The sequence below is a fragment of the Gymnodraco acuticeps genome, unplaced genomic scaffold (genome assembly GCF_902827175.1).
Source record: "Gymnodraco acuticeps unplaced genomic scaffold, fGymAcu1.1, whole genome shotgun sequence".
In the NCBI taxonomy this organism is placed as follows: Eukaryota; Metazoa; Chordata; class Actinopteri; order Perciformes; family Bathydraconidae; genus Gymnodraco; species Gymnodraco acuticeps.
This window is the reverse complement of record NW_022990459.1, coordinates 4,482,523-4,501,959: the sequence shown is the minus strand read 5'-3', so window position 1 is coordinate 4,501,959 and position 19,437 is coordinate 4,482,523. Positions and strand designations below refer to the sequence as shown.

Here is a 19,437-nt window from a genome sequence, read left to right as displayed (position 1 = left end):
TAGCTGCTTTACTCTTAGATATTTGTGGTCTCCATGTGCAGTTAAACAGAATAAAACTGATTGGATACACAGTTTATGACCATGAGGAATCTTGATCATCATGACATCTCAACTGCAGGAATGAAAGAGAGAAATGACGTTATAATCCATGACTTTATTCCTTGGCTATCACTTGACTTCCAAGTGATAAAAGTTTAACTGCAGCCCACTTCCTGTCAGCTCAGGGAACAAGCACTGTCTTGATGTTAAGCAGGTGGAAGCTAAAGAGTGCTGCTTTCCCGATACTCGTATCATGTTTTCCTGGAACACATGATTGAATACTTCCTGTCTCTTGTTTTTATTGACCTTGATTTCATGTTTTTGTGTTTGTTTCCCTGTGAATCAATGTAGAGCTCGCAGGCTAAGTACAATTTGATTTAAGGCTAACTGGTGTCAGGAGTACAGAGAGAAAAAATACAGGAAGGTATCCCACATGACTGCCGGGACTAATAAACAATAGCAGGGGCAGGGACCTGGAACACCTTTGAAGAAAACTATTTTTATTTTCCCTTTTATAGCACAGTGAGACCACTAAAATCAGCCCATATGCTGTGAGGAAAACCAGGTAAAACTCTTAACAAGTAAGAACAATCCATGATGTTTTCTCTTTCCTTATGTCCTTTTAAAGAGTGAACAAGTGAGCTCAGCAAAGGAAAAGGGATAAAGTGTGTCCAGCTGTGTAGTGTTTTATTCAATACGAAATGTTTTGTTTTTTAAAGGAGGTAGACAGCAGCCGATAACACACCAGGTGTTATATTACGGTTTATTGACATTTACACTTATTCAGTATCAGGTTGCTAAAATACCAGAGACTGCTGAGTCCTAGTTATTACTGTCACAGTGATGAAGTGTATCAGTAATATATCTAAGTAATTGTATAATTGATTTAGCTGTATTTCATTAGGCCTTTTAAGATCATTATTTTGTGGAAATATTCTGAAACATAGCTGACATTTTATAGTTTGCCCACATTTTTAAATAGCCATCATCTAGTGATGCTCTGCCCACTGACGCAGTAAAAATGCCTTTTACTTCCTCACATCCCCGCTTTTGAATGTAATTAAAGATTTAATACCTTTGTGGTTGGCCTCTGTCACACCATCCATCTTTTTATCCATCCATCCAACTACAGTGCCTCTACTCATCCTTTCCTCTCTTATATATCCACTCTTGCTATCCCATCTTCCTTTTAATGAAAGCTTCTCTCTTCTCTCCATGTATTCATTCATCCAGGATTAAATGAACTGAGTTGTCTGTAGCATCTAAAATACTTTAAATTACATGAGTTCAGTCATTAGGCTTAATCAGCTAAATCACCATCTGCACACACACTATTGAGCCCTACACACACACTGCAGACACTCACAGCCTTCTTTGAACATCCTCCAGCCGCATTCATGCCTATAGGCGTTCAACGGCATCCAGTATGTGGCCGTTCTTGGGCGTGACGTACCACACCACTTTGGCACAAAGACTGTATTCTTGCAATCTAATGATTAGCTGTCTTATGTAACAGCAGACGGACCTCAGTCTGTGGGCGCCGGCATCCATGACCTTTTCTTCCACGCCTTATATTGATGTTATGAAAGCGATGCTTGCCACTGGCATGAGTGAAAGATGAAGATGAGACAATAGTGCACTGTATTTCTAAATGTGAAAAATCATCACCCCGCCCTGTAAAACTCAGACTGATGCAGATTATTAGCTAGATAAGGGAAAAGTCTGTTGGCCATCGACAATTGTATCACCTGTGGTCATTTAATTATGGCTCCTAAAAGTGTCCTATAACTGAAAAATACTCGTAAAATGCATCATCTCGACTTTATTTACACCTCAATGAATATGATGCTCTAAGCAGATGATATGTTATTGTACGTATTGAATGCTGATGGCTACATTTGCCGTAAACTCCCTTTAAGCGTCTTGGTATCTTACATAAGGAAATACAAAAATGAGTTAGAGATAGACTCCATGAACCCAGAAGGAAACAGAGACATCTTTCTGTCCGATTGAATGGATATTAGCGTAGAAATAAGCCTCTATATTAGCAGCTGTTGGTTGTTGAAACTGAAGGGTTATTGATTTGTTAAGGTCTATGACAGATTGCTTTGATCCACTTACAAAATACCCCAAATGTAATTTATCTGATAGATCTCTAAAGATAGATGAATTGGCTTAACTGTTTCCAAGAACTTACAATTAGATCAAGGAAACAAATCCACATGTTTGTGTGTCTTTGTGTGTGTTGTTACCGGCAGACGGTGATGTCGGCTTGCTCTATGTTCTGCGGTGCCGTGCCATGTTTAAAATTTGACACGTTGAAGTAGGAGAGCGTGTGGTCGATGAAGCCGTGCATGGTGCCCGTCTCACTGAACATGTATTGGTAAACCAGCCGAGGGATGAAGTCTGACGTGAAGGAGATCACAAAGGCCTGCAGAGAGAAAGATAAGGAAAAGAATAAACATTTGCTTCAATACAAAAGATAAATTACATAACACTTTACATCCAGCAAAACATGTGCAGCAGGTGATTTTCAGTTATTTTCAGATGTTTTAAAGTCTAGTTCTCTTTACATTCTGAGATTAGGTCTGTAGAACTGTTACGACATGCAATAAAAAGAGAGGAATTCTGCTCCCGGTTTTCCATCGCCTTGAAGCTCTTGAGGCAGCTTAGGTTTTTGTATATGTGTCCAATGCCCCATAGCTCTAGAATAAATAAAAGGTCCAGCTGCTTGTTTCTCAAATCCTACAGAAATCTCTTTAGTATTAAAAGTAAACTGAATAGGATTTAGCTCGCTAGCCAAAGACAAATCCCTAGCAGGACTTTCCTGAGTGCACAAACATGTTGACAAGGTCAAGAAGAAGAAGAATATTTCAGAGCAAACAAGCGTTTAATCTCTTATTTAATATCTACTGCTATCATAGTCAGCCATGGATCATTTAGTGTTAGCAAGTATGTACAATGCTCACACGCAGCAAACCTGAATAAAGCCGGATAACGAGTCGAAATATATTCCTGCAGAGAAGCCTGAGGTCTGTGGCACGGCACTGTTGTGTTATGCAATCTTTGTTTACCAATGAGTGTGATGCCTGAGAGTAAACTGAGCTTTCTTCCATTAATACTGAATAAAGACACTTCGGTATTATGTAATGGCATTGAAATGTAGACATATGTTTCTTTTACGAAGAAAATGTTAAATATACCAAAGCCAAGGTTGTGGAAGCTACTTAAAAGCTCTTCAAAATCCACGTTGGTTAACTAATGCAACTTAGAAAAAGTACAACAAAGTTAATCTAAAAAAGTCTAGATCATTTGAAATAATTTACTTGAAAAATTAAATCTCACTTATTTGTACTTAGAAAAGAAAGGTTTTTTTTTATTATTGAAAGTGCTTCTCAGGAACATTTTGCCTAGTCATGGTATAATAATCGTAGCTAACCATAACTCAATGAGACACAGAATAATTTATTCCACAGAATACATTAATGCTGCTGAGTAACCCTCCTCATGACTATAACTGGCCTTGGTGATGTCAAGTGAATCCTTGGACTTCCACCTAAATCTGACATGGTGACTCCATTTAAATTGCACAGAGAGGCTGCTAGAGAGCGGCCTTATGGGGGACCATAAACAGTCACATTATGAACCTGCGTTGATGCATTTCCTGTAGGTATATATCTGTCTGCATCACTAATTCAACGGGCAGATAGAGGTATGCATTCCATTGCATTAATACTTACATTTATAATGACAGAGAATTTTCCCATTCCACTCAGTATGTTGTACCATATGCCTATAGAATACAAATAAATAAAAGAGAGAGACAGAGAGAGAGGTTCAAGAGATAAGAAGTAGAAGCGGTAAAACACACAGATCTGTATGAAGTGCAGTTGCAACATGGGTTTCTGAAAGCAATCCAATCAAACTTAATTTAGTTTAAAAGTTTTTTTTTTTGTTTTTTTTAAAGTTTAGTTGTATTGGCACAAGTTTCTGCAGATTTTCTTTTAGGATAAGTGTCCACAGCAAAGTAGTTGTAATGCTAACATGCTAAAATTCCAGCTGATGTTAAGGAGGCATATGTTTACCTTGTTCACCGTATTGTTCTTACCGCATTAGAAAGCTAATATTTTCATATTAGCACTCAACACACAGTACAGCTGAGGGGGATGGGAATGTTATTAGTTCTGCAGACTTCTAAAATGCAAGGAATTTCGCTACAACTGGACAAATAAAACAATTGGGCTGGAGATTAGATCAGCTGTCAGTATCTGCAGAACCATATGTACTCTATCTCTATGTGAACTCTATATATGAGGGAGACTTACAGTATTTATGAGAAGGTTACATGTGTCACAGCACTCACCGATGTCTTTAGCACGTACGGCAACCGGCCTGCGTAGCTCCGTAACAAACTTCTTGGCATCCAGTCGGATCTCGATGACGTTGTTCAGTAGAGCAAAGAGCGGAGCGAGAGGGAACGAAGCCACGAACAGAGAGACAAAACCAAACTGGATGACTGGAGAAAAGAGAGACACAGTCATCAAACATGTTATAAACATCCACTGATGAGGTCATTTTAGGTATTTAGTCCGAGTGGATTTACAATAAGCCTGTCATATACAGTATACTAGTTTTATATTTAACAAGGTGTGGTGCCAGCATTTAAAGGTCCCCTATTATACTGTTTTTCATCAATATATTATAGGTCTCAGATATATACAAACATGTCTCTATAGTGTTTGGCTGAAACACCAAACAGGTCATGCATTGTAGCATCCCATAATCCCCTCTGTTTCAGCCCTGTTTCAAAAGTGCTGATTCTCTGTCTGTTACTTTAGATGAAAATAAGGAGCCCCTCCCCACGCCCCTCTGAGAGAGATTTGGTTAAAAAGAACACAATGGTGCTCTAGGAGGAAATGCAGGTGATAAGGTGGGGGGGGTTACCTTGGTTGGTGATTGGCTAATGGTTACACAAGCCAAAAAACCGTTATGACATCATAAAGTGGACAAAATCTGATCAGCTCATTTTCAGGACAAAAAGTAAGAGAATCTTTTTTCCTGAAACTTTCAGAATCTCTTTACACAGAGGGAACACATGTTGATGTAGAAGAGACATGAACAAGTGGATTTTGCATAATAGATGACCTTTAAGGCCACGCTTCCTCCATGTCTTGTATACACACACAATAATTGATATTGTTTGTTTCTTTTTTTTTAATCTAAAAGTGTTCTTGACCATTGCAAAATCCCAGAAATGAATGGGTGTTGAGGAACACATTGTGGATACAAACTAAAATAAGAGGAAATATTTTTCTTATGTTGCGTCCCGCAAAAGGCCCATTGTTTCTCATCATCCCATAGCTGCTGGAGTCCTCATAGACACTAGTGCCACATTACTCATAGAAAATTCCATTGCTAGAATTGACATCTCTTTATGATGGACATAAAGATAACCAATGATATATTTAATACCGCAGGGCACAGATTTAATAAAGACTTCATTCCTGTGTTTGACTGCAGTTTAATGCAGACAAAAATCTGATGCCTGTGAAGTTCACGTCATAGTATCATGGATGTCTACTACTGTAAACATTACAAAATGTTTCCTTATCTGCCAAACTGCCCCGCAGCAGAATTCGTAGACAGCGGCAGTGTTTGATTCTTAAATTACTCTTTGTCCATTTTTATCTAAAAGCACATATCAGTGAGGCTATTTTGAGTAAGGCCATCTGAAAAGGGTCCTCAGTAGTCGCAGAGATTGTCAAAAGAGAAGTTGTTCAATTGAGAAATCCATTGTATTCCCGCAACAGTGCGCAACACGGTCCAGTAAAGCGTCTACGACTACCTCAAAATGAGAGTTCACATTCAACTCCAGTGGTATCCACATCAGATGTGAGAGTTTTGAATAACGTGATGATATTGAATTATATCCGTGCACTACACTCTGCATCAGCCAAACGACTCGCTGGGCCCTCGCTGCGAGGGGGACCCAAGTTCCCAACGGCGAAAACACGTGGGTTTGCTGTCCTGGCTCCAGGATGGTGGAATGAGCTCCCCATTGACATCAGGACAGCAGATAGCTTGCACATCTTCCGGCGCAGACTGAAAACTCATCTCTTTCGACTCCACTTCGAGCGATAGAACTATTAACGAAGCACTTATATACTAATAAAGGACTGGCTTTTCTAAAGCCAGTTGAGTAGCACTTGAAATGTTTTTGCTCTATGAAACCTGATGTACTTATATGATTCTGTTTTCTTCAAGTTGTATTTTGTTGGACGAACGCACTTATTGTAAGTCGCTTTGGATAAAAGCGTCAGCTAAATGCAATGTAATGTAATGTAATATAATACAGTATTATGATATTTGTTGTAACATCCTGTCTGCTGTTAAAATAGAAATAAGAGATCATAGCGTGGGAGAATTGGAGGATAATGAAAGAAGTGTTTACAGTACGTATAGAAATAAGAGTTGGCAGTTATCATATGATAAAGAATATGTTACAATCATCAACACTAGTGTTCATTAAAAGAAAAGTCCCGGGCCGGCGGAAGCAATGACTTCAATGGACGCTTCACTGCTTGAGGTGTATTTTCTTTGCTTAACACAGGCTGCAGTTATTTCACCAACAAAACAATCACAATGTGCTGACGGTAGTAATATGAGTCAGGTGAAACTCATGTGAACACTGAGCTCCAATTCAATTGATAGGACTATGTTCACAGACTCAATAAGCTTAATTGCATTAAGACACATATTTTAAAATGTCAGAGTTTACAGCACACATACTATACAGTACAAATTAGTGTGGCTGAAAATATTTAGTTTTTTCCCAATAGATGAAATGCAGTATGCTGAAAGTACCAGGATGTACTATTTTGTGGCACATAACAGAGGCTAACGTGAAAACGAAATCTATTGAAAGCGCCACTAAGACGCTGTCAGACTGACGGTTGTAAGCGGTGGTCAGACTGTGTCCAGACTCGTTCAGTGCTTCAGATGATGCCTTTTAAGGCCCTCCAGCGCACCAGCTAAACTGGGACTTTTTATGATTCAGCAGTGTGTGGAACTTTGTGTATGTGTTATGTAAGACAGTCTGATTAGATAACCTAGAGACACAAACATCCTTGACTATTTATTAAAGCTAAAGCTGATAGAATTGTATTGTACATTACATCACAAGCACAGGCATTCCGACAAACCCTGGATATTAGCTCTGTGGGCTGTTTGCAGCAGCTACCTCGCTTACTACCGCCAAATAAAATAGTAGTTCAATAACAACAAAAGCAGTGCCTTAAAGGACTTGTCCGGGCTTCCAGCTTCCCTACGGCCACAGAGAGGCCGTCAGAGGTCATCTGCAGAGAGGCAGCTCTGAGAAGATTCAGCCATAGGCCCAGAGATCAAGATGGCTGATCAGAGATGGAAGACACTACAGGTCCTAAGGGTCAAAGTTTAAAGGTCCCCTATTATACTATTTTCCATCAATATATTATAGGTCTCAGATACATACAAAACCTGTTTCTGAAGTGTTTCGCTAAAACACCAAAAAGAACACAATGGTGCTCTAGGAGCAGATTCAGGTGTTAAGGGGGGGGGGGGGGGGGGGTACCTTGTTGGTGACTGGCTAATGGTTACACAAGCCAGAAAATCGTTATGACATCATAAAGTGGCCAAAATCTGATCAGCTCATTTTCAGACAGGTTTTTATATAAATGGATCAGGACAAAAAGTGAGAGAATGTTTTTTCCTGAAACTTTCAGAATGTCTTTACACAGAGGGGACACATGTTGATGTATAACAGACGTGAAAAAGTGGATTTTTCATGACTTTTAATATCACCATTAAACCTCCCCAGTTGATTACCTACAAATGTTGCTGTCTTGTTAAATTCCATTTCAAGCATTATGCAATATAAACTGTTGGTGAATTTAGGGCAAAAAACATACACACATACAAAGTGAATAAAAGAAACACCGAAAGGTAGATTACGGATGTTTTCCTTCCTCTTTTCTGAAAGAATACTTAAAGATAAGCTTTATCACATCATAAACTTTCGACAAATGATCGCACAACATCCACCTGCTTCCTAAGAATGTGGAGAGGAAACTTGAGAAAGACAAGGCAGTTTGCCTGACTTGGGCTAATGTACACCCTGAATCAGTGGAACTTTAGCAGTGTGGGAACGGGGGTTTCCAGCGAGCCCGAGACTGACGGCTTCACCTCAGGACGCCATGCGGAGACAAAGAGCGGCGAGGAAGAAAATACGACAGCGGCGGGCGCTAGAGGGCAAGCTTAGAATAACCTCGCTATGTACCTGAGCCGAGGTTGGCGGGTTCGAGGCACACACACACACACACACACACACACACACACACACACACACACACACACACACACACACACACACACACACACACACACATTCTCACATTCTCACAGATACATGCCTAAATGCAACACACAGTTACAGACAAGCACACAGACTTATAATAAAGGAGTAAAGCATCTAGCAGCTCTGTGTGAGTGTGTATTTGCATGTTGAACTCTGGCATTTCTTACATTCCTCGCTGCGCCCTGCAGCCACGTTGGCTCACTTTTATTTGCTGTTTTTCTCTCTCTCTCTGTCCTCACTCAATATCACATGAAATCGCCACGTTATCAGATCACAACAATATCAAAAGTAAAAACAACACTAACCTCTGTAGACTTTTCTAAACTTGGGACGAAGCTAACTGAAGTCTTATGATTAATTAAAATATGAAGATTATTCCAGTCTTTTGCCCCTATAGTGCAGATGTTTCTACGGCAATGAGTCAGTAGATTTTCCTGAAGCCTACGTATAGGAGAACATTTTCGAAGCAGAACACATCAAATGTACTCAATAATAACTTCAATTGATATTAACAATTTTCTTTTTACAGCTTTGATCTCAGTTTTACTGCCATACAATCCTTCACATACAGATGTTGCCCGTTTCTAAAGTCAGGCTTGTAGCTACATGTAGGCTGAACAGCTGCGGCACTTTGACTCCATTGAGCTGCAGAAATGCTCAGAAATATCTAGCTGTGTGGTCATGCCACAATCTGTCATCCATACATTTATCTTTTAAGCACATCATAGACATCATCAGTTTCATAACTCTTTTGTTACACCTGTGTGGATGCATAGACACAGATGAGCAGCATGTTCATTTAAATGCTGAAGAACAAACAGAAATCCACCTAATTGTAGAAATAATCTATGCTAATTTACAGTGTGCGAAATACCCGTCAATAATCGGGGGGGTCCCCATCTCCCGTTTATTGCGCAATATACCGGTCGAAGATTTCTCAATATGCAGTAGGCCTATACAATATGTCATGCAAGCCAAGACAATCAGTAGTCTATAGCAGCGTTTCTCATCCGGGGCGCCGTCTGGCGTCTTCAGGGGTGCGGTCAAATAGTTATATATTCTATGAATGAATGAATACGCGACCGTTAAAGAGCCGTCTGTTTTCGATTCTATGCGAGGAAATGCTTTTGCCAGCCAAAATAGAAGATATTTGTGAATAAATGTTTTGAATTATGAATACTGGACATACAGTATAGTAAGCTTAAAAATATTTTAGTGACCATTGCAAGTGACAAATAAATATTATAATTTGAGACCCCCCTAACATTTAGCTGTTGAGGCTTTCAGGGGGGCTCAGGTGTTAATCAGGCCCCCGGACCCCCCCCCCGTATTTCTCACACTGCTAATGTATGCTAATTACCAGATTCATATTTGTATTTTTCTGAAACCAGAGCCCAGTCTGCTCTGATTGGTTAGCTGACCGGCTCTGTTGTGATTGGTCAACCGTTTGGAGATGTCCTGCCCCTTAGCCTATCATGTACAATGTGTTGGAGCGCTAGCCAGTAGAAGTGCAAGTATTACATAGTGATGTGAACAAAGGAGTCTAATGGAGGCTTTTCAGGCAGGGGGGGAGAAACTGTTTGGGATGTTAGCTTTTGCAGACCCTTTACATGCACCAAAACCAAGGGGAAAGCCCAAAAAGGACAACAGGGCCCCTTCAACACTGATTGCTAAGCAGTGTTGCTTTCTTATGACCGCGGTCAGGTATACTGTGTGTGGAACTCACTCATCTCCATGTATTCTGGCGTGAGGCCTTCAAAGGGAGCGAGAGCGTAGTCCAGGTTCCACTGCTGAGGAGGCCTCTCATCCTCCATCTTCTTCTCTGCCGATCCTTTATCCTTTATCGCACGCACCAACTTCTTCAACTTCCTGTCAGGACAAGACACAGATATAGGGAGAGGAGAGGACAACATATATATATTAGGGCTGTCAAGTTAACGCGTTAATAACGCGTTAACGCAAAAAAAAATTAACGCCACTAATTATTTTAACGCGATTAACGCATGTGTATTTTTTTTTCTCGGCCGCCCCGTAGTTTCAGAGCGCATCGAGTTTAAAATACCATCTACAAGCTGATGTTGACAGCCCCGCTCCTGCCGCCCGCTTGTGGCAGACCACACTTCCACGCTCACCGGCAGGCACCGACTGGCTATTGGGAGGACCGGGAGGGTGTGTGTCTGTGTGGCTCGAGCGAGCGAGAGAGAGACCTTACGTACATTGTTGTTGTTAGCATCTGGTGCTAGCTAGCTGCGCTAACAGATATAAGGAGCTGCTTAAATGAAAACAGAGGAGCAACATTTCGCCGACAACTGCGCCGAGCACTTGACTTTATGCAGGCAGCCAGACAGTGGGACATTGTACGAGAAGTCAGCACACTCAGCACGGATAGTGCAACATGATTGCAGCGTCCAGGCAGCTCCCGTTCGAGCATATGCCTTGAGTTGCACATAGCTCCAACGATCCATCTCTCACACACACACACACACACACACACACACACACACACACACACACACACACACACACACACACACACACACACACACACACACACACACACACACACACACACACACACACACACACCATTTTTATTGTATTAGGTTCCAGGTTGAATTGAGGCGAATATTTGTAATGTTCAGAAGTTGTTGTGTTTAATATTCATGAGAATATTTGTCATTGTTCAAATGATAATAAACATTAGCATAAAGCATATTTGTCCACTCATATGTTGATAAGAGTATTAAAAAGTTTAAAATATTCCTCTAAGGTATATTTAAAACAGATCAAAAATGTGCGATTAATTTGCGATTAACTATGGACAATCATGCGATTAATCGCGATTAAATATTTTTAATCGACTGACAGCCCTAATATATATATATATATAAACTGTGAAATGTATCTTCTTTTGATTGCCTTCCTGATTTCAAACAGCCACTTTGTTGCATTGCTGTCTGCCAAAATGTATTTTTGACAATATTACTTTAAGAGAAGTTAATTCCTATTTTATAGCAGTCTTGCTGAGTCTAATTTGTTTAAGGTAGGACTGGACTGATTGTCCTTTATTTTACATTTAAGTTTCTACTGAGGTTTAATGCACAATTTGAATTAAGTTATTGATCAGATTAAAGGTATTAGTCTTTTTTATTATATCCACTTTATTTATGTATTTTAATAATAAGGCGGACAACAGCCATACCTGGGAGATTGTGGGGTCCTCTAACTTTTTTTTTTAATGGACACATTAAAATCTCTTACATGCTTAGACAAGAGCATTTAAGGTTAAGTGCATAACATTAAACCTTTGAAAACCTCAAATGCACTCTTCACTACCTCGTAAAACAGGCCCACTTTTACAGACTGTGGTTTTACTGGGGGGCCGCAGGTGTGAGAGATTTTAAGAAGATGCATGTGTGGAACAGATGTGATATAGATGATATCATGGTATGTGCTGTCATTAAGAAAGCAGAGTCAGGAGGTCAGGTGGAGCTGACAGCAACAGTAACAGATCAGCCTGATGTCAAAAGGCATCTCTGTGGTGATCGTTGTTGTAAACAGAGCCGACCTCTGACCTTTGGGATTTGCATGTTAAAGCTGAGATGAGAGATGAGAGAGGAGAAAGTAGCCCTGTACAGGCTTTGGAGGAATGTTATTAGGGCGAGAAAGGGAAACATGTGTGTATGTGAGTCACTGAAACATCATAAAAGATCTTCTTTTCCATGCCTACAGATGAGTAGTGAGCACATAGAGGGGTGTGTGTACAGCTTACTTACGGGATGCCAATCTCAAAGATGTTGTTCTGGATGAGCTGCTTCCCCAGCATGATGATGCTGAGCTGGATGCACAGCTCGATGAGGCAGCCTCCAGGTGCACACTGAGGGACACACACACACTGGTCCATGAGTTCTTTATGTGTTAGGCCAGAGAAGAAAACAAATATAAAGTAGGATAACAAACCTCTTCCATCCGATAATCATTAAAGACGTACACGTAATTTCCGGGACGACCAGCAAACCTGCGAGTAAACACCCACACACGCACAACAAAGATTGAGAAGCTTCAATTAGTAATGTGAAAGAAGCATATGAGACGCTTTTGGAGGAATACATGTCTTTCAAAGGTAAGGGATTCGCACGCTCATACAGGACGTACCGCCCCTTGAAGAAAGCCACGTAGAAGATGGGTGCGTATGCGTTCATGAATTTCAGCAAGAAGGCCTTCAGGATGAGATGCTCCTCAAAGTGGGTTTCTGTTTTGGGAATCTCTGAAAACAGGAGAAGTGAAAGAGATTTGGTATGATCTGGTTTGGAAAGGACAGTTAGCGGGCTGGAAGGAATGTTGAAGGAGAAACGAGCACAATTTGTTTTGAAGTACATAGATGTTAAATGATTTCTATAGTATGGTTTTAGGTCCAGGAAAATACCGGCAGAGCATTAAGTGGGTGTCAGTTTGAGTCATAACAGGATCACTGTGCTGGAAGTAGGTTAAAGTAGTAGCACTCTTCACATGGCATCTCACTCACACACACACACACACACACACACACACACACACACTTTCCCTCTTTCTCACACTTCTTCCCATTCTTTTCCTCTACTTTAGAGGTTTTGAATATGGATGTAGACATGATTATAACCTCCTGGGAAGACTGATGGGATGACTGAAGCATGAAAACATAAAAGTTTCATTAAACTGACCTCCACACACACACACACACACTCTCGCTCTCTCACACACACACGCACGCACGCACACACACACACACACACTCACTCACACACGAGTATGACTATGAAGATTATCACATGTAAATCTGCTGACTGTTACAATGATGCTTGAGCCATACTCTACATTTGAAACACGTTATCATGTATACTGTATGATTATGTTAACCTCTGAGTCCCATTAGTATCCAGTAAGAATAGGAAACAGGCTAAATGTAGTGGGAATATAATTGATTTTAGTAAGATATGTTCTAAAAGTATAAAAGTATTTCTTTAAAGATGGCATATTCCTAAAGATGAGAAAAGTTAGGTATACTCTCTCATAAGAACAGCAGCCTTTCTTTACCCTACATGGAAATACCTTGACAATCTGATAGGGACATTTCATCTGAGCATTGTTTGATCTTGGTTAGTTTGTGTTTTCGGGAGGTAAACTGCATTGGGCAGGATGTGTATCCGTACCCAGCTCAGTCAGCCACAGGGCCACAGCGCCGTAGATCTCATCCAGGATCAGAATGACCACCAGGTTGATGATGACCGCGGTGGCCGTCACCGTCACCCGAACATTGGACTTGGTCTCCGGGTCGGGGCTCATCGCCATCAGAGCCGACACTGTGATGCGGTAGATGATGACGCCGAAAACTGCTGAAAACGTCAAGGCGAACTGAAGCAAAGAAAGAAAATAAATAAGTCATTACTGGACCGTATTTATCTGATACTGACAGTGCAGAGTCTGGAATTAATATTTCAGAAACACATACAAGTAGGTCAGTCATTAATGTACAGTAACGTGTCATATACTGTATGTTTATTTTTCTATTTAAAGTGCTTTCCTCCATGTACAGTCAGAACATGATGATCCTGTGTTGAGCATTAACCTGATTGTATGTTCTTACCATAAAGATGATAGAGGAAATGTTGATGAAGTATCCAGGAAGACGGTCTTTCCATGTCAGCTTCTCAATGGCAGCCTGACAGGAAGCACAGCAGAAACAGGGGATGTTATCCAACACTTTTATAAAGGCCAAATCTGTGGTGTCGCTCACTGACGCATAATAAAAGAAAATACGTGTTTATCCATTGACTGAATGGTGAGTTCATAAGGGTGTATCTCAGTTCCTCCATAGGCAGTTCCCATGTTTTCAACAAAGGCACAATGGATCTTCTCACAGTCTCCATGGAACACATGATTTCATTTCCAGGCACGAATATGGGAATTTCTGTTCAAAAGTTGTCACTGTACATAAGCGTTGATTAGTACGGTCATATTTAGTGAGTATAAACAAGAAGTCAATGAAAGCAGCAGGCCTAAGTGATTACTTTTGCAGTCATTCTGCCGTGTCTAGACCTATGAGTTGATCCACACACACACACACACACACACACACACACACACACACACACACACACACACACACACACACACACCACACAGACAGACACACGCCTGAGGGTGCCAAAAACGAAGTCTAAGTGCAGAGGGGACCGTGCTTTCTCTACTGCCTCCCCTAAACTGTGGAACGACCTGCCCTTGTTAATCAGACAGGCTCCCACACTGTCTGTTTTTAAATCCCGTCTTAAAACCCACCTTTTCTCCTTAGCATTCGTAAACAAGTAGATTGTTGCTTTTATTTGCTTTCAGTGGTCTATTGTTTTTATTATATGGCTGTCTTTTATTTTGTAATTGTTACGTTTATTCTGGTTTGTTTTGTGTTTGTATCTTTTATTTTAAATGTATTTATTTATTTAATTTATGTTTAGTTTTGTGAGCTGAGTGATTTTATATGTTATGTATCTCTCTGTACAGCACTTTGGTCTGGAGGTTTTAAAGTGCTATATAAACACACGCACACACAATGCCTAAAGTCTGTACATCTAACACTTCCCAAAAGGTAATGAGAAAGACAACAGCCCCATCTTGTGGAAACAGTGGCACATTACAGCCTACAGTACTCTGACACCATTCACTAAATATACACAGCAACATCCATTTAATCCAACACGCTGCTCTTTACTTGTTGCGCAGCTTTGATATTCCTCTAACAGTTCCTTTTAAATAATACACGTGTACCTTGGAATTCCAGATAAAATATCAATATATTCCAGCATGTGCAAACCCAAAACACATGAAGAATGTTCAGATCATAAGCACTTCTCCTCAGTTCACCTCGACTCTGCATCTGTCCTCAACATCTGTTACGATTTTGAATAAAATAACTCATTTATTAATTGCAGTCCTGTGTCCTGGATCGCGAGCCCTGGATCTTGAGTCGTGGCTGTGCCTGTTGCTGTGGTCCTGGATGGATATCCTCGTGGATTCATCTTCCTATTATACACACATGCATTTCCAAACATTTGGACTACCTATGCTGTAAAATGTATTATCTTTTCAATTTACACACGGCATCTATTGCACGTCTGTCCGTCCTGGGAGAGGGATCCCTCCTCTGTTGCTCTCCCTGAGGTTTCTCCCATGTTTCCCTTTAAACTGTGGGTTTTCTCCGGAGGTTTTTCCTTGTACGATGTGAGAGTCTAAGGACAGAGGGTGTCGTATTGTCATACTGATATTCTGTACACACTGTGAAGACCACTGAGACAAATGTAACATTTGTGATATTGGGCTATATGAATAAACATTGATTGATTGATTAATTGATTAATCTTGCTGTAACATCTCTTTAACAGTTTCCATATGCTGATGAAACATGATGTTCCAAATCGTGCTGAGATGATACATGAATCCTACTCTGACAAGGCTCCTTAAAGTGGACCTATCATGCTATATTTGAAACATATATTGTAGGGCCATACCTATATAAAACATGTCTGTGAAGTTTATTTTTCAAAATACCAAACAGATCATGCATTTTAGCCATGCCTCATTTCGCTCTATTTGCTCTTTTCCAGCCCTGTTTTTGCAAGGGCTGATTCTGAGAAGTCTTCTTCGCTGCTTTTGTGGCAGACTACAGCGCCACCTACAGGCCTGGCATATGTACTACTGCGTCTCCAGGGCTTTCGAGCGGTCTCTCATTCCCCTGATAGGTGGAGAGTTGCCCATATAGGCGGAGCACCCCTTTTATGACGTCAAAAATATTCAAATAATAATCAGCTCCGTTGCAGCCCCGTTTTTAGAGATTTGGGTATGGAGGAAAAGAGACAGGGTTGTGTTTTCTGACACTTGGTGAATTCCCTGACACACCGGGGACACATATTCATGTATAAAAGACGTACAAAAGTGCATTTTGCATGATAGGTCCCCTTTAATAAATATACATAACGTTTTTGTCAAACACTTTTCTATTTATTCTGTTCATGAAAAATTACTCATTTTAGGTAACACACCTTTTCTATACATATTTTTTTAATTGTATACACACACATTAGGGTTAATAAACCTAAGAGTTGGAACTATTGGAGGACACAAAAACCTTGATAATTTGTGTGTGTGGTAGGTGTAGTAGTAGTAGTAAATGGGTCAGGTATTATATTTGGCATGTTACATCCGTTGAGGAAAGCCCTGCTCAACTCGTGTCTTTATTCTGTAGGTCAGTCTGCTCGTCCTCCCCTTCCCTCTCTTTCTACTTGTGTCCAGACCCTGCTTGTCTCATAGTACACACACTTATCACGACTTGCTGATCAAATTAACTGGAATCATTTGAAGTATGGGCAGCTTAAATAGTATCTGCATGCCCATTATTGATGTGCTAGATCTGGGTTCAATACGAGATCTAACTTTGCTATGGATGTCAGTTTTTGAGCCTCAACAGGCGAGGTGAGGCTTGTTTTTAACCTTTGCTCAAATCAAAGACGTATATAACTGGAGGGAAACCCCACAGCCAGGAGAGAACAACACATATCAGATAACTATGTGTCTTGGTGGCAATACATTCAAGAAAATCCAGTCCTATTGCTAAAGTCTTGATCCTACAGCTCACACAATGTCCCAGGTAACACATCAGAAGTGTGTGTAAGGGAATTTGTGTCGCCATAGTGACGTTCTCTGATATTACCGCTGGCTTCCTGCCCAGCATTCATCACTCCCACTCATTCCTTTCACCTGCTCCTTCTAGCTCTCTATTCTCTCTTCTATCGTATCTCTCTCTCTCTCTCTCATATATCTATCTCTCTAATATCTCTCTCGTATATCTATCTCTCTCTCTCTCTCTCTCTCTCTCTCTCTCTCTCTCTCTCTCTCTCTCTCTCTCTCTCTCTCTCTCTCTCTCTCTCTCTGTCTCTGTCATGCTCTTTGTCTCTTTTCATGTCTTAAACTCTTTGTCTTTTTAATAAAGCTCAACAGAGAATAGGCTCGAGGTGCATGACATTAGACATGTTCCAAAGCAAACCAATTGACTTGTTATTGCAGGTTGTAATGACATAATTGAATGACGAGTATTTCATTTAGGTGTACATAAAGATGTTATTAATGTGATAAGTTACAAATGTTTGAGGAGTGAAGAAACCTGACTCATAATTTCTGTAAATGACTTATTTGAATTAAATATTTAACAGCATCTCCAAGAGAAATTGTTATTTTTAAAAGCTCAATAGTTTCCCAAAACTAGGCACTGCTTTAGTAAATACACATAGACACGTTTCCTTCATAAATGAGACATCCATCACTGAAAATACTGTCACGAAATTATAAATATTTGAAGACCTAAGCGAAATACTTTGTAGTATAGAGAGAAAGAAATTAAAACTATTCATTTTATGGACGTCATTTCCACCTCACACACCAGAGAAACTCCTTCAGTCAACTTCGACTATGAAAAACAGGTCTGTAATGCTTTAAATCCCACAAAGACACTTCACATATGAATTGACTGTGACCATCAGATATCTGGATTAACATCCAAAGAAATACCTGAGGAGTTGAGACAGAAGCCAGAAGATGGGACAGGAAGAGAAGGACAGATTGGCAGCGGCCTGCAGGCGGAAAACAGAGGAGAGGACAGGGAAAAGGTTGGAGAAGAGGAAGAGGACGATGAAGGAAGGAGGAAGAGGAAGGTGAGGCGGGGGGGGAGGAGAGGAAGGGTTACCGGTATTCCTGCAGCCATGGCAGACAGTAGTTTCTGTCTCCATCTGTCCTTCCCTGTAACTGCCCCATCCTCCTGCTTCTCTGGCTGCAAGACAGAGGGACAGGTGTCACACACACACACACACACACACACACACACACACACACACACACACACACACACACACACACACACACACACACACACACACACACACACAAACATTTAACAAACCACATTATGCAGAAACATGCAAATACAGTTCCAGATTTCAGTCCTCTGTGTTGACCCTCCCATGTCTTTGCAGCTACAGACAATATACTACAGAATAAACAAATGTATGATCACTATCACTAAAGTCAAAGGCTGCATCAGGAGCTAAAGACTGGGCCTCAAACTCTGATTGGAGGTAACCTTGCTGTAAAAAATGTAAAAAGCAATAAAACATTACATTACAAGTTACTTGTTAGACGCTTTTATCCAAAGCGACTTAGATACTCAATACTGCAATGCTCAGGGAGACAACGACATGCTGACTGCAGTGAGGTTTAAACCTGTAACCTGACCCCCTGATCCGAACACCAAGTCTCTATCCACTGCACCACACGCCGCCTCATTAAAAAAACAACACTTTTCCCAAACAATAAAATAACCAACGCACAGTCAAATCACTTCGCATCACCACCACTAGAGGTGGATAATGTCCGGCGTGATGACGTTAATTATTCTCAATTAGACACTTGTAAGCAACCACCGTTCTTAATGACTTAACTAAACTTTAGAATCTCTTCAGCTTGTTATTTCAGGTTCCTATGCAAAACCACGTTTAAAAAACTACTTTTCCCATACTTTTCCCAGAAATAGTTCCGATAGTTCCTGGGATGTTGCGTTCACACCAAAAAGATCTTTTCGGGAACCTTTTCACCACTTTTTCCTGGGGAGAAAAAGGTTCCAATTTCTGATTGACTGGGTGAATTGCAAACCACGCCCCGTAAAACTCTGAAAAGTTTTTGTGACACTGCCATTTTATTTCCTCGCATTAGCATTATTAGCATTAGCCCAGCGCACCAATGGAGAGAGACTAACTTATGGCAACACAATATAAAACGTGGGATCGGTGGAGTGATGAGGAGGTGTCGGCGCTTCTGGCGATTTACCCGGGGAGATTTACTGCCACCCAAAGTCCTTTGACTTTGAACACCCTGAAAACTCTGGCAGGAGCACTCATTCAAGGGTACTATGACTATGCTTGCACGTCATG

General features: G+C 40.6%; 1 protein-coding gene across 6 annotated transcripts in view; it reads right to left on the bottom strand.

The window, feature by feature from the left end:
- The window catches only part of ano2b (anoctamin 2b), a 60,620-nt gene that overhangs the window by 10,676 nt on the left and 30,507 nt on the right, over positions 1–19,437 (bottom strand). For 5 of the 6 annotated variants that reach the window (XM_034226007.1, XM_034226004.1, XM_034226005.1 and 2 more), the window contains 10 exons: positions 18,198–18,281; positions 14,055–14,129; positions 13,621–13,822; positions 12,587–12,698; positions 12,392–12,449; positions 12,208–12,308; positions 10,158–10,300; positions 4,403–4,555; positions 3,780–3,832; positions 2,292–2,470 (listed from right to left, as the gene is read on the bottom strand). In XM_034226007.1, coding sequence (XP_034081898.1) covers positions 2,292–2,470; positions 3,780–3,832; positions 4,403–4,555; positions 10,158–10,300; positions 12,208–12,308; positions 12,392–12,449; positions 12,587–12,698; positions 13,621–13,822; positions 14,055–14,129; positions 18,198–18,281 — 1,160 coding nt within the window. The remainder of the gene's footprint in view (positions 1–2,291; positions 2,471–3,779; positions 3,833–4,402; positions 4,556–10,157; positions 10,301–12,207; positions 12,309–12,391; positions 12,450–12,586; positions 12,699–13,620; positions 13,823–14,054; positions 14,130–18,197; positions 18,282–19,437) is intronic. The other variant, XM_034226009.1, reaches the window with a different exon arrangement.